The sequence below is a fragment of the Chaetodon trifascialis genome, chromosome 4, assembly GCF_039877785.1.
Source record: "Chaetodon trifascialis isolate fChaTrf1 chromosome 4, fChaTrf1.hap1, whole genome shotgun sequence".
NCBI classification, from domain to species: domain Eukaryota; kingdom Metazoa; phylum Chordata; class Actinopteri; order Chaetodontiformes; family Chaetodontidae; genus Chaetodon; species Chaetodon trifascialis.
Window position 1 is genome coordinate 19,725,945 of NC_092059.1, and position 16,354 is coordinate 19,742,298.

Sequence of the window (16,354 nt, forward strand, 5' to 3'; positions counted from 1 at the left end):
CAGCATACAGCAATTATTGTTAAGTGCCACCAGAGACAAGATGTAATGGAAAGCACAGCATGATTGCACATCAGGCAGGACTCTCAAACTGTTCTACCCTCAGGTGCAGACACACCGAATTCACCGCGATCATGTCTGGATGATGTGGCCACGTTCTCTTCTTCACTTCTTCCCACCATTTCTCTCATTCTGTTCACATCCATTTTTTTAAACCTTTTCAAAAGCAGTGAATAAACATGAATTGGCCGTTTCAAGAGCTGGATTAAAGTAAATACATAGGCTTTATAAATGGCCCTGAATGTGAACAAAAGAGAAAAAAAAAGGTGGGAACAGTCTTTTAAGATCTGATTGGCATTTGGGAGGATGCAACTATTCTGTTTTGTCAGTTAATTTTGCCCAAATCCAGTGCTTTTATTCACTGTGAGCTAATGCTGGACATGCCTCCATTCAAAGATGAAAACAAAGAAACGCACGTTGCATTATCGCAACTCAACAACTCACAGTGATACAACAATCACCTTTTACATGGGAGTGAAAGCAGGTTTGACACTTCCAGGAGGTCATGTGGATGGAAAACACTTCCAATCCCATCTATCACATCATTTCTATTACGACAAAACAAACACAAAAAAAAAAAATCAACCACTCATCAAGTGCTCATACGCCGACTTCAAGTGATGATTTCTAGTATGCACATTCTTCTCTTTTCCTATCTCTTCAACCACCATCCAGCCCGCTCGTACACCATGAGCAGGCATGTTCCTTATCAGTGAAGGCCATGCAAGGCAGCGCACAGAGAGGGTCAGCTCGCTTGCCCTTAAAATCAGAGCAGAGCAAGCTGTAATCGCTGAGGGGACACAGAGGGACAGAAGAGAGACAGTCCTTGTTTTGGACTTTTACTCCATATTTATCCATTTCTTGATCCTGCTGTACGAAAAGCTTGATTTTTTTTTAAAAATAATTTTAAACAAGTTATTTACAATGAAAGCAGGTTGAAATACTCCCTGACAGAATTTATCATCTGTTAAAAAAATAAGATTTTAAGGATTCAATTAGAAAATGACTTAAAAGATTGTTCTGGGTTTTTTTTTCTATATGTAGACAAAGTTTTAAGGGTTTTTCCAGACATTATTGTACCAACAAACTCACAATGATAATAAAGAGCTGGATGCAATTTAACAACAATCCAAATACAGTAAGAATAAAATAGGATTAAACCCTTTAGATCAAAGCATGCCTGTACAAATGTATGAGGATATAAGAGAAGAGATTTGAAGCGTTACTGCCAACCAAACCTATTCTATTCTCTTAATGCTGCTGCTTCATTAGTTACTGCTGTGCTGGACAGGACACCGATACTGACACTGCAGACGACTCAGTGACATTCAGACAAGGTTGAATCATGCCACTCTGTGTCATTCTCTCTCTGCTAAAACTCTTCCCTGTGCTATTCTGTACTTCAATCGAGTTTGTTTCTCACAGCACTGGCACATTGCAAGACATTTAAAGACTATTTTTAGAAGTCCAAACAGTCCTGCGTCTGTTTCTCAGCCATACAATTTAACAGTTGAGCACACCATGTTGCACTTTTTTCTATGATATTCTGGGTTGTTTCACCCTATTTCCTTTTACATTCCATGTTTTAATGATCTTTTACTTCCGCTACATCCCATCACGATGTTCCCCTTTGTTTCATTGAGATTCTCACTGCACTATTTCAACAGCTTTCTAATTAACACTGCCATAATAGCTAAGCGATGCTCACAAGTGTTTCAAACAGCCACTGGGCTCTGTAAAAAGACAGTGACAACCCCTCCTACAGCTTTCAATTCAAAGTTACAGCAAAAACTCTAAAGTAAACCCACAAACTGACAATCATAAGACCCTGATTTGATTTAATATATACAGATGGAGACACAGAGCTACATTTTATTGTCTCATCACTGCAGAGATGGATATGGTTAACATACACTAACATACACTGAGACTCTACATCCTCACACATTTTAGACACCCTGTCTTGCCCCATCTTCATGCCCAAGAGTGATTAGATAGAGAACCTGGACCGTATGTGGACAGAAGCAGCAAGACACACTGTGATTGTGATTCCTATTCAAGGCCATTCCACAGCATGTTCTGCAATGCCAAGCTGTTCTGTAACTTAACTAAGCATGTCATTCTGTTCCATGCTGTGCTGCATCCTCTGTATGTCTGAATGCGTTAAGAGGCTGCGTGTTCCAGCAAGCCCAGTCAGTACCCAACACCAGCCTAAGAACCCAGGGTCAGTTTCTGTGCATGTGTGGGCGCACAGAAATTGACCTTGTGGCTTCATTTGGCTGTCAGTGACTGGCTGAGTCGACAAGCAGCGGAAAAAAAGCATCTAGAGCTATTTGGTGTACACAAGCTTGGTACTGTATTAAAACAAGCTGTCCTGAGAGGATGGACTTGATCGGGAATGTGAGAGCAGCCTGCTCTCTCTCTCACAGGCATAGGGTGGGTTCATGAAGGAACATGAAATCACTAGCTCAACCCAAATCAGCTGATCAGCTTCACACAGAGGTTGCAGAGGCTTGCAGAGGAGGTGAAACGCACACCACCCAAATCTCAACAACACTTAACGCGGCCTAAGTGCATCAAACAAGGTTGGTTGATCCAAACCAACCAAAAAAGGCTCATCACGCCACTCCTCCTCATTCACCTTCGTGAGGCTTTTCTTTCACCACGATCTGGAAACAAAGGATGGTGTGACTAGTTACAGTCACTGCTAGGCAGGAAATCTAGATCTGAACTCTTCTCCTGTGTGTTCCTTTGGTGGTGGAGCGATTTACCAAGGTCAGTCCGCAGAATCCCTCTCTGTCTTTAGAAACTGCTTGAAGAACTGAGTTTTCGAGAGGACTTGTTGACCTCTCGTTCTCTGTCCTTTTTCTCCCTCTCTCTTAAAAAAAATGTCATGTTTATAAAGTTAAAATCACCTGTAAGCACTCCTGATGGCTTCCCCTCAATGTACTGTGATTTGAACTGTATTTCATTTGCATGTTGCTTTGTACAAAAGCGTTTGCCAAATGAATAATTGTAAAGTCTTCTGTTGGGAGAAGAGTTCGAAGTGGAAGAGAACAAAATGTTCATACATTTGTACAAGTACAAAAGAAATATCTGTGCAGACCAGAGAAACAGTTTTAGCTCTAACACTTCTCAGCCTTGTTGCTCTCAAGAATCCATTTTTTGGCTTACAAATGCAAATGCAATGCAAATTGAGCAAGAAATTTACCTTGGGCAAAACCACTACATCAAACCAAACTGCGTTTGCCAAAGTTTTAAATTATGACAACAGTGTTTCAGATTAAAGAGATGCTGTGTTGCTCTTCATCTTGCAAACAAAACCACACACCAGCAGCGTCAAGACCATTGCAAGGACAACACACATTGGTGCATCAAGATACACAGTTTAAGACGCTTCTGGCACTGCGCAGTACACTGAAGCAGGGTCAACACTGACTTTATATCCATTTCAAATGGAAAAGAAGGATGAGCTAAAAGTGAAGCTAGACACGGCAGACAATAGCACCGACCACTGACTGCTGGACAACTCTCACAAAACCAAAGCTACATTACAACAATGTGAAACTACATCAACATTGACTGGGAGATAAAAAATACTTCTGTAGTGATCCTGCGTGACACCTAAATTACAATCTGAGCCTGTCGGTGGTTAGAACAAGCACTTGTAGTGGACGTATAATGACGGTGTGCAAATCATTGGAAAGATTACACTGCAGCTGCTCTCAATGGTGGACTGATTTCAGAAACTGGTGTCCCATAACATGGCAAACCAGGTCCATAAACACAGATATTCGACCAGAATTTCTCCTCTTTGTCCAGGACACTAAACTCTTCCAGGACACAACTGACTGGGAGATGCAGTCCAGCGTGCGCCTCAGCATAAAATTAATTGTTTTTTAACCAGCGGTCCAGCTATCGAAAGCAAAATGAACCTAAGCCGACATCCCTCGCCTCCACTCCCAATTTCCTGCAAATAAAAAGCAAATGGTCTGCAAATTGCTGTGTAGATGGTCTGTGTGTTGTTTTAACCTTTCCATCTGTCATCTTGCGTGGTTTGGCAGTTTAGGCATTTCTGATTCCCCTGTTGCACTCTGCTGAGTCACTTTGGAACAATTTATAATCTATAAAGTGTAATGTGTACAAGCTAAAGTAACAGGCAAAGAAGAAAATGAGGAGTGAAAGATGTGTTTACTCTGACACCTGTTCATTCATCTCTCTCTCTCTCTCTCTCTCACACACACACACACACACACACACACACACACACACACACAAACACACACACACACACACACACACACACACACACAAACTCCATTTCCAAACACCAACAGGGCCACTGAGGTAAAGTGAAACACGGGGCTATCATTTCAGTTGCGTGTCAGTGTGTGTAAGAGCGAGAGAGGCATGGAGGGAGAGGGGGATTAGGGGACGGACACATTCAGCATGGCCTCCTTACCGGCAGTCACTGTGTCCTTGACCTACTGATAGAGTGATATTTGCTACAGAGAGAGGATGAAGCCAAGGTCTGCCAGCAAGCTACTCACACACCTATCACTGCCATATGGTTTAAAATGATTAGCATTACAATAACATCATTATCATTATTCACATTTATAGAGCAGCAATACCAGCACAAGTGATCTTAGTGATCCTGTACTACTGCTGTAGCCTCTCACTGAAGTACACCAGCATCTTTGATATATATTTACAAAACCTGGATTTTGACATTTGATTAAAAAAAAAAAAAAAACTAGATTCCACACTTGAATAGGCTTTCATGAAATACAGCATTATTGAAAACATGGAGAACAGCTGCAGCGTTAACATAGTTCAACAATTTGTTACATATTCATTGGAAATTACAACAATGCATCCCTAATAGAAAACACTGCTTTCCATATTTGGTCTGAGCAAAGCTGTGCGTATGTGCGTGTGTACGTGTGTTAGACACTAGGGACTTTTGCCAGTATAAACATAAACCTATACAAAACATCATTTGTGAGGTCCTGGTTAAAGTTAGTTTTGGGTTAGGCTGTCCACAATGGATGGAAGTCAATGAAATGTCCTGACAAGGATAGCTGCACAGCCTCGTTAGTGTGTGTGTATGACAGGTGGCTCAAACCATGCACAGCACACATCACTGGCCTATAAAATGCCTGCCAGGAGAGCGTCTTAGAAAACAGACAAGCATGAAGACACACGAGTGCAGACATTTCTTTCACTTTCTCCATCAAACACACCCTCAGAGTTTTAACACCATGTATGCTACTTTAACACCCTTTATCTTCTCTTCATCCAGGCTCTCTCCTCCTCTTTCTCGCTCCCTCCCCTCCTACTCTTCCTCCTGCCCTTGTGGCCACTGAAACTCCTTTCTCCTCTCCCTCAATTGCATCCTGCTGCTTTTCTTTACTCTGTTTCATTGCTGGATTAAACAATGGCTGTGTGCTTAAGAGTCCATGCTGGCTTACTGTTACCCCTCTCCTTCACTGACCTTTCAATTCATGTCAAAGTAAGTTTCATGTCACATGAGGTTGTCTGTGGCGACATTTTAACTGATCCCTTCCTTTCTTTTTTCATCATCTGCTGGCCTTCTTCAGACACTCTGTTAATTTCCAGTAGAGTAGAGACAGATGATGCAGTAAAGCAGCACAGCGGGAGCAGGGATTCAAACCCGTAATCAACCTCAGCAGTCACAGGCACATGGTCCAGGAGGTGCGCTATAGCACTGGCTGCCAGACTCTTAATGTGCCAATACACTACAAACACAGCTAGAACTTGTTGAAGTGTTTGCACAGTATTCACCACCCCACAGTGCATCATTGTGTGCAAATGGTTGAAATGCAAATAGCTGCAAATTTACATATGGGCCCTGGAAACATGTTTCCAGTTTACCTGATTATATTATTCCCTGTCTTGGTAGATGGAACTAATGTCAGCCAACTTGAATAAACTCCCCGATTGTACAAGAATCTGTGAATACTTTATGCAATTAGATTAGCATGTACAGAAAAACGGCCACGATGCTATGTGCATACAGTCAGTACAGAATATGGTCAGTAGCTGCATAAAAATAAATAATTCGTAGCTGATTCATTGTATTGTGACTATCAAATGCTTTTCCATTGGAGCATGGAATTAGCATCTATGCCATTATTCGTTTCTGAAAAACAATGTTTTGAAGGCTGCAGCTCAGCATACCATTCATCACCATCTTTACCAGCTACTAGAGTCAGAAAATCTAAATTCCAGGGAAAGAACGGGGGACATGTGGGTGGAGGTGCCATGGCAAAAGCAACGAGCAGTCATCAGCATTACAGTATGAGTGATTGCCTCAAAGAAAACATGTCTGAAAATAGAGGCTTTTACGCCTTAATAACTCCTCAATAGAAAACTATTACTCAAAATCACCACCAAGACGCCCATTATAGGAGGTGAAATTACCTATTAAGACTTATTGTTGGGAAAAGGTGCCGTCTCTGTATTTCATGTGGGAAGTTCCCCCTGTCATTTTCATACTGTCAGACATACTGATAGTGGAAGAACAGCATCTTACAAAGCAGCACTGCCTCATGCTGCTCGGTCAAGCCCTGTCTGTTGCTTTTCTTTGTCCATGTCTACATTTCACTCCAGTCTTTCACAAAGAAGCTGGTTAATCTGATCTTAGAAAGGACAGAACCAGTGGGCTGAGGGAAGCAGGTGGCTTGCCCTGAGACAGGACCGATTCCGCTGTCGGCCAGTGTGACCCCACCTCCCTCCCCCGTCCGCACTCACCCGTCTCGGCTTGGCTCTGGCCCTGAAGCCACAGGGCTCAGATTGGAGGTTATTTTCCCCACTGAGCAGACAGTCACTCTTCCCATATCAACAGGCTCCTAAAGACATTGGGTCAAAGCTTATTTCAAGAATATTTGGTATTTTTGTTTGAGCCAGCTTGCAGTATCCAATGCGTGGGTTTTGCCACATAATATGAATTAAAATGTGTACAGAGAAGTATTTGAGCTTCACTTATCTGCAATCTATGCTCGTGTGAAAGCGGTGAGGTGGTAAATCCTAGCCTCCAGGTAAACTAAGAGGAGGATAAAACAACCTGAAAGTACTACTGAACGTGTGCACTGAACATCTTTCTTTCTGTCGTCATCCATTTTCGACATTACAACACTTTGTCCACAGTGTGGCTTTGCATTAATGTAAGAAAGCTACAGTATACGTCAGCAACTGTGGAGCTTTGTGGAGAGTGGCGGAGAAGCTCTCAGACGTACAAGCCAAATGGCCTCTTGTAGTCATTTGTACTCCTACACCAAGGCGCCAGTGAAAGCATAATGCATACCAACAGGCTGGATGAGGAAAGGTTAACGTCTTCTGTTGCACTTGCATTACACACATTTGTTTCATTACGGATTTTAAACAATCAAAAGAAGCTTCACGTTACTGGATTCAGAAAAATGAACATGTGGTCAAGTGCTTGATCATGAAATATGGTGATGCGTAAACACAGATTTTAAATATCACACAAATATCACCTTTGTAATAGTTTGATTTAGAATATGTGTAAGGTGATAGAAAAATGACAGGTTTTAGAGTTGAAATGTGTCAGACAAGACACCAGGATCTCAACTTTGGATCTGAAAATAATTTGGCCTCCACTAACTTGTGAGGAGCTTGTGTCATTTCACACACACTAAAGCCATTGATCAATGGCAATATAACTGCTAGATTAACCAAATGCATACAGTACATAAATGTTTCTGGTCATATGGCTCAAAAATTATAAGACTTTGACAAACGGTATAATTACAGACTGCATATTTCTGTTAGAAGCTGTCCTGCCAGTTAGAGAGGCATTTTGACAGGAGCACTTGATTAATGAAAGACATTTTGGGTGAGACGTTTTCTGTTTGTATTCCATAAAGGCTTACTGTAGTAACATTTTTGTCCTTCTTTTATTTTTTTAAACCTGACAGAATGACAGATCCCATTGTTTCTCGTGGGTAGAATAAAACTCCTGAAAGCGATTTATGAAAATAAACCACTGACTCGAGGGAGGATCGAGGGGTTCATGCTGTTAACTCTGATTCTGCCATCAGCATCTCACCATAAAAACTGAGATTCATCAGACGGCGCTATGAGCAGTCTTCACACTTGGGTCCTCACTTGCCAGATATACTGTATGCTTTAATGTTCTTGGGTAACAAATTGGAATGTGGCATGGCTTACTCTTATCTGACCTCTCATTACAGAGGTGTTTTTGGCCCCACAGAGCTGCTACTGACTGGATTTCATGCTGCTGACTCTGATGGATGAGGTCAGGTGTATCCAATTTGACAGAACATGCACTTCTGACATTAATGTCCAACTGTCTGAAGTCATTGTGTGTCTTTCCTCCTGTCAGTCACATAACAGTCCTTTCCCCCGGCTCATTATACACCCTCACTTCCAAAATCTCACTTCATTTGTGTATCAAAAGCATCAAACTCCAGTCCTCTGCGGTGTGGCTGCTGTATGAACGTCAATGATCCACAACTCTAGTAAACAGGGACCAGCAGGACCCTGAACCCTTCCACCTGCTGTATTTCAAACTAACACGCACGCACGCACGCACGCACGCACGCACGCACGCACACACACACACACACACACACACACACACACACACACACACACACACACACACACACAAACACACACACCAATGGCAGCAGTTGTGAACAGCAGGCGCGCATAGCTTGCAAAGTGCAAACAGTTTAAGCAGCAGTGTGAGAGAAAGTCAAGAGGAGGAGCCGTAACAGTACAGAGACTGACTACATTTTTTTATTGGAACTTAAAATTGCTCTTTTGAATGTAGACGTATCGTGGCGGGTCAACCAAGAAGACCACCTTGCCTCAGCACTCCCCACACACACTCATTATTTCTCCTTATGCTTTTATCCAATTAGTCTAGACCACATTCTTCCTGTGCTTTCCAAAGCATTTCACTCTCTTTCTGCGTTACTACTGAACTTCTATCCGGTCAGTGCGACTGCAGTTTGAAGCTGACGCTATTTCACCAATCATAACTTAACTGTTAATTATATGCAGCTATTACTACTGCCTTTCAGTAGCTTATATGAACTGTCAAAATGATCTATCAAATTATCTTGCGTCAACTCTTTTGTTAATAGTTCTGAGCAAACTGTAGTAATAAACTCACAAAGTTGGATTGTGTAATGTATATCTGATATAATGCATCAGTCAGGTTATTTTGCATATGTGAATTTGCATATATCTGCTGTGCCATGATACTTTATTTCTAATTACTGAACTACATGCCCTTATTATTATCCTGATAATAATTTCACCCATATCACTCAGCTCTAATATACACCACAACAATCACCCTTCTCTCCACCATCACCAAGGATTTCAACTGGCTGAGCATTGGAGGTCACAGTGCTTCACAAACAAATTTCATCATCTCACGGACAGGAGCCATTGCCAAATAATGCCATACAAAAAATAAGCCAACAGACTGCATCAACTTATTGGTCTGCCCTGGTTGTACTTGCAGTAGTCATTGAAACAGGTGTATCTTGAATGCCTGCGGCACACTGTGGCACAAACATCTGCAAAACTTCGAGGTGACTAATTCCACCGTAAACAGCTAAATCACAACGTGTGTGTCTGCATGCAGGTTCATAAGTGGTGAAGGTGATGAAGGCTGCCCACTGTCAGGAGGGGCAGATTTCATGAACATCTGCTGCTGACACACACACACATACACACATCACAGCATGCAAAGCGAGAGGAGGAAGTGGGTGGAAAGAGAACAGCTCAGGCACACGCTGCTTTGTGACATTTATATGTATTTGTGTTTACCTGTACATATGCAAACACAACTGCACACACTCACGAGCACTCTGCCTGGTGCTCAAAAAGAAACATACAAACATGTGCACATCTTGCACAAGTTTTGTGTATTTCTGAGAAACTGAATAATTCAAGAATTTAACAAGTCCTTGGAAGCGCACGCACGCACGCACACACACACACACACACACACACACACACACACACACACACACACACACACACACACACACACACACACACACACACACACACTCTTATTTTACCCTCCAGTGCATCTGCAAATATGTTTTTACACTACGTGCTTGGATTTGATTAAACATCACTTTTATTCTTCTTGAAATTCAAAGTGGAGTCTGGGGTGCACAGTAGGGGTAGGAGCAAAGATCTTTCTCAATACTTGACCTCAACCCCTCAAGGAGATACTTTCAGCTTAGTTGTTTGTAAGTTGGAAAATTTTCAGCTTTCTGAATGTTGGATAAAAAAATGCCTCAAGTGATGTCACCTGAGTCTGGATGCTACACATGTGAGGATAAAGAAAATCTGGACTTAAAAAGCAGAGAGCTTACCAGACCTTCACAGACCACTCCTCATCTCTGCTCGACGCTAGCAGCCTATATTAGCTGCTACTAGCAGAACAATCTCCAACCGAATGGTTGGTAGTCGACTTGCATCGTGGGTAATGTAGGCACCATGTTTTGGAAAGAAAAATGAATGTTGGAAGAATCTCTGAATCTGCTGCATCAATACTGATACTTTTTAAAATCAGTCCTTCAGTCCCACAACATTATAGAAGAAATGGTTAAAATACCACTGGTGTGGTTGATGTGCACTCGACCACTTGTCAGTCAACACCACTGTGCAGCCAAGCATTGACTATTTTTGTGCTGATTGTGTCTCTGCTAGGATAATCTTCCAGTTCAGCTCTCACAGACATACTATCAATATTTCAAGTTTATCAGATTAATGGTTCTGCATTAGGTCCTCCACAATTAGAGCGAGCAGCTAATGAAATAGAACATGTAAAAATTTGGTATGCTACACCTGTAACTGAAATGTGTCACATACATATCAACGTTTCATCATTCCTGCTGCTCATCTTATTTACAAGTTATAGCTACAGGTAATGAACATTAATCAGGCTGCCACACAAAGCTGCAGCCGTTCTGCCTTCTCAGCCAGAAAGAGCTCATTACAGATCTCAATTGGATCTTTGTGTTTTTAGTTATTTGGAAGTGTTTCAAAAGGATATGAATTTAATAAGGGGATTCAATGGTTGATTTTTACTCAGTAAAATACTACTGAGAGCAAATCTTATTTGCTAAAATGCTGTGGATAAGAGTCATTAATGGCTCATGTTTGAGAGGGATATTGTGATCATCAAAGAGAAGAAAAAGTCTTACATCCCCATCATGTCTCCCACCCTCTTTCTATTCTTTTCATTAAGATTCCTTCCCTCCTTTCCTCTCGCTTAACTCCTCTGTCTCTCCTCCTCACTCCATTGTACCCAACCCCCCACTCCTCTCTGAGATGAGGACTGTCAGCAGGACCATATATCTGACACAGTGCACCGTGAACTACACACACTCTCACGCACACGCATACACACACAAACACAAACACACACACACACACACACACACACACACACACACAATATGCGATATAGTGTTCACTAATGGGGCAGCGGGTATGAGGGAAATGGAAGATGGAGCCGGCTGGGCATTGTTGAGTCCATCAGACAGGTTATAAAAGACACTTGACGAGGACTTTCCTTCGTCATCAATCTATAAACTTATGGAAGCTACTGTAACATCAACAGCTCTATAAATATCACTGGATTTCTGTAAAGGACCAAAGCAGAGCAGCTACAGGTTTTAAGCTTGATGTCCTTCCAAGAAATTAGATCAGGTGGTATGTGCATTGATATCAATTAGGGCTGCTATTCTGTGGTCTGACTGATTGATCATTTATTCTATTAAATGTCAGAATAGTGAAAAATGCCCATCACAAACTTCCCCAGATGACATTTTCAAATTGCATTTTTCATCCAACCATCTGTTGAAAAACCAAAAATATTTCACTTGCATTTATAGAAAAGAGAGATGCAGTAATTTGAGAAGCTGGAGTGAGAGAACATTTTTTATTTCTGTGTGATGAAAGACTGGTGATTTATTATGAGATTTTTTTTCTTTTTTTTTTGCATCTTCCTGTCGATAGCATTACTGACTCATCATTTACACACTACTACTGATACATGGACATTAGCTTAAGCTACAGATCCTGTGGTTAAACATAGCAACTCCACAGCCTCTCAAACAGAGCACAGCGACTGAAACATTTTAAAAAATAAAACACACACACACACACACACACACACACACACACACACACACAGAGGAAAATGTTAACTATCACAGCAGTGTTTATCCTCATCTGGAGTGCTGTGATGTGGGTTAAAAGTTTCATTTTTGACAAGATGCCAAATTGCTGAGATATCTCTACATGTAAGATACGTAGCCTGAGCTAATTCAGTTCAACAGCATCACAACGAGGACTACTCCTTTAAATGGATAAATTCATGTGGGATGTTCAGCAGGCTTCAGGCTTCATGCGGCTCTGCTCTCCGACGGCTCTGTTCGAGCTCACTAAACATATCACACTCGTTCTGGCACATGAATAATGTGGAAAATAGAGGGAGAGAGAAACTCCACTTCTGTCGCTTCATCTAATCCAAGTCACTGTTCCTTGCTCTCTACACTCTCCTTCTCATTTCTCACACACACCATGCAGTCGCACCCTTTCACACTCCCTCTCTCTCGTCCTTTCTCTCCTCTCTCTCTCTCTCTCTCTCGGACACAGACACCATGCAGAGTGCTGGTTCTGCTTGGCACTGTGCCTCTTTCTAAGAATGTTTGATGCTACAACCCTGAAGGAATACACCATCAGTGCCTTTGACAGGTCGTCTTGTGAAAGCTTACATGCTGGCAAAAGTGACGAATGACACTAGGAGAAACCAAAACGGTCTCATAGTTATAAACAGTGAGGTCATTCTGTGGTCTTTGACAAGAAACATGTATACAAAGTTCTTGCATGTACAATAAACATAAAAGATTAACCGGCTAGTCTGTTTCTGTCTCCAGTGAAGGAATCTGATTGTAGTGAAGTGTTTACAAGACGTATAGTCAGAAATCACATTTAACAAAATGAGGTTGCTGAAGCAGTTGTTACTCTACTACAGCTTACACTGTTTAAAACAATGTTTCTACAACACAAGCGGCACGAGTGAGGACTTTAACTGTGCAATACTGCACTGTCTGAAACACACCAAGTTCAACCAATGAGCTGATTACAGCGTTGATTTTCAATATATGTGTCATGGATTGCAATGTATACTGCAAAAAGTTGCAAGTGGGACAAAGAAAGGTTTATATGTTCACCTCACCTTAAAATGGGTTAAGCTGAGTGACAGAGGTAAGAGACCTATGTCTGTGTTGGAAGGGAAGCGACAGCTTTTGCAGAAACTCATTCAGAAACAATTTATTGACACTTCGCGCTGTTTCGGTGAGTGTGTTTAACGAATGACACGCCGCCAGACCCCATAATAAACTGATCAAATAAAGAACTCAAGCTTCTCGTGAAGATGCGGCTTTGATGGGATTAAAAATATTCCCCTCTGAGGTAAATTAATGTCACCATAGCGCATCAGACACCGGGTCTCTCATCACCAAACAATAATGTTTATGTTAAGCGTAATGAAAAGTGCGAAGCTGAATGCAAACTACACCCGTGAGCGCCACCGACGCACAGTACGTCTCGTTCTGCGTAAAAGCAGAACATTCAGTGAACAGCGCGACTTTTGCTCCAGTTTCTCCAGTATAAACTCTACCTGGTTGGTGGTGTCGGGCGGCAGGTTCTTAATAAGGATTTTCCTCCTGTTGCTCAGCTCCTGGCGAGTTTTGGCCAGCCTCCTCTCGATCTCCTCCGGCTCCAGGTCCGGCAGGTCGCGGAGGCTAATCCCCGAGTCGGAGGGCTGCGCTGCCGCCGCCTCCTCATCCTCCGGCTGCCGGCTCTCGGGGCTGTCCATCGGCGGGGAAAGTGCGCTCTCCCCGGCTAGAGAAGAGTGAACGCTCGGCGGCTGGATGGATGAGGCTGCCGCCATCTTGGGTAGCTGAGTGAAAAGTGTAAGGGAAGTGAGGGAGGGAGAGAGGGGGTGAGAGAGAAAGAGAGAGAGCAGGTGGGAGGCGGGCGGTGAAAGAGGGAAAGAGCGAGAGAAAGGTTAAGCATCCCGAATGAAAAAAAGAAAAGAACTTTTAGTTGGGTCTAGTAATTTGCTCCTAAATGTATATAAATGCATTTATTCATAAACATGTGCAGGCATCATTCGCTTTGATTCGTCATTTATTTTGTTGCTGGTTTTACTGGAAGATGCGCAGCCGCCTCGAGTGAGCGGTGAAACTGCAAACAGCGGGATCTTACTCCATCACACACTTTGTTTCAGGCTGACAGGTGTAGGCCGCGGTGCCTAATGGTGAAAGCACTTGTTTTAAGTGGCAGTTTAGGCCCACATGGTTTCACGCATGCTGCACCTCGGACTCCTGGCGACCCCAACTGTCTGCTGAACGTATAGAAGCCAATTAAAGCCTGTCGGTGTCACCATCACATGAGGCTGGCGTTAGTGTGGGTGCAGGCAGCATGCAGTCTGCCACACTGCAGGGTGGCTTGATTTTTGCAGGGCATCGGTGTAGTTCACCTACTTAAATCCTGTAATCTCCAGGCAAAAGCAGAAAGGAGAGAATAAATCATCAGCCACATGTTGAGTCTGACAAGTGTTTCATGTTCTGTTAACAATGTACAGTACGTTTAGACAGCAGGGATGTGGTAAATATACACACAGCCTTAAGCACATGGGTGCAAAGAAACTCAGCACTTATTTCTGTTCTATAGCCCAATTAACACATTTCTTCTTTTGGTCACAGACAGAGAGAGAGACTTTTATTGGAGAATATTTCTGAACCACCACAGCTTTCCTGTTCCCCGTGTGCATAATGTGACCATGAATGGCTGTGTGCCTTCCCTCCTCTCTACCCAAGTCATCCGGTGAATGCCAAACTAGCAGCCAACCGTGCCTGCCTGCCTGCCTGCCTGCCTGCCTGCCCACCGTGGGTGGAGAGCTGCTCCTGGCAAACATAAAGGGAACAGAGCTCCCCGCCGAGTCCTCACAATGCCTGTGTAGCTTCCGCAGGCTGCATGAGTCGCTGACAGACACACTCACTGTATACTCGCGCTCCAAAGATGCTCATGTAGGCCCGCAAACATGTCAGCAAGAACACATCAACCCACTGAGGAAATATTTAGAGCCGAGGCCTGTAAGAGACGGTGAAATCGGTCTCCATCATCCAACCTCCGTGTTCTCTCTCTCACCATCTGTGTGAAGCGTTTCTTGGCAGAGCGGAGTCCAGACAATCACAGTTGTCAGTGGGTGAAAGTGATCTCACGTTGCCAAGTGGCTGAACCAGTGTAACTGAAACACACCGACTGTATATGGCCCGTTTGCGTGAATGTTTCAATCAAGGTCAAGTCCACTCCGCAGCAGAAAGGCCAAAGAGAGGAGCACCTTGTGTCTTTTCAAACAGATTGAACGCAGCGCAATGAACAGCATTGTTTTCCCAATGAGAGACTCAATCACTACGTTTACATGCAGTCAAGTAACCCTTTCATAACCGGAATATCAGCAATAACCCGGTTGCACACGGCTATGTAAACACCAATAACCCTTTTGAAAAAACGGAATATGCTCATATTCCGGTTTTTAAAAGCCCAAATATGACCCCTGGGTTACTCCTTTTCTAACCCGAATTTTTTGTCATGTATACGCCTATCGGAATATCCCCATTGTAGCATGGATATGGATGGCACAGCTCTGGCTCCTTTGAATAGTGGTGGTGGGTCAGTACCAGCACCAAAGCGCAAACGAAGGCGACTGCTACCACAGTTGTTGTTGTTTTTGGATACAGGAAGAAGAAGCTGAATTGATGTGCAGGTCGTCATGACGTTCTCCATGCGTCGACACGTTGTCCGTGCGTCGCTGTTTTGATCGGGATGTCCCAATTGATTACCCCTGTTTGCTCACACATGTAAACAGGTTATTCCGAATGTTTCAGAATAGAATATTGACCATAACCCAAATATTGACTGCATGTAAACGTAGTGAATGCGGCATGCATCAGTTTGAAAGGCAGTTTAATCAACAGAATCAACTATGTTGATATTAGTAAAGCATTCCAGTCAAACAAAAATGCCAAACATTCTCCAGCTTCTCAAAAATGCTGCTTTACTGTGCCAGATACTAAACTGAATACTGTATATTTGGCTCTTACACTGCTGCTCTGACAAAACAGCACATTTGAGGACGCCCTCTTAGGCTCTCGGAAATTACAATGGGCACCAT

The 16,354-nt window shown here is 42.8% G+C and overlaps 1 protein-coding gene across 1 annotated transcript in view; it reads right to left on the reverse strand.

Moving 5' to 3' along the window:
• Window positions 1-14,081, reverse strand: part of raver2 (ribonucleoprotein, PTB-binding 2) — a 78,669-nt gene extending 64,588 nt beyond the window's left edge. The window contains exon 1 of the mRNA XM_070960852.1: window positions 13,793-14,081. Within this exon, the coding sequence (XP_070816953.1) occupies window positions 13,793-14,065 (273 nt within the window). The 5' untranslated portion in view covers window positions 14,066-14,081. The remainder of the gene's footprint in view (window positions 1-13,792) is intronic.
• Window positions 14,082-16,354: the final 2,273 nt, after the last annotated feature.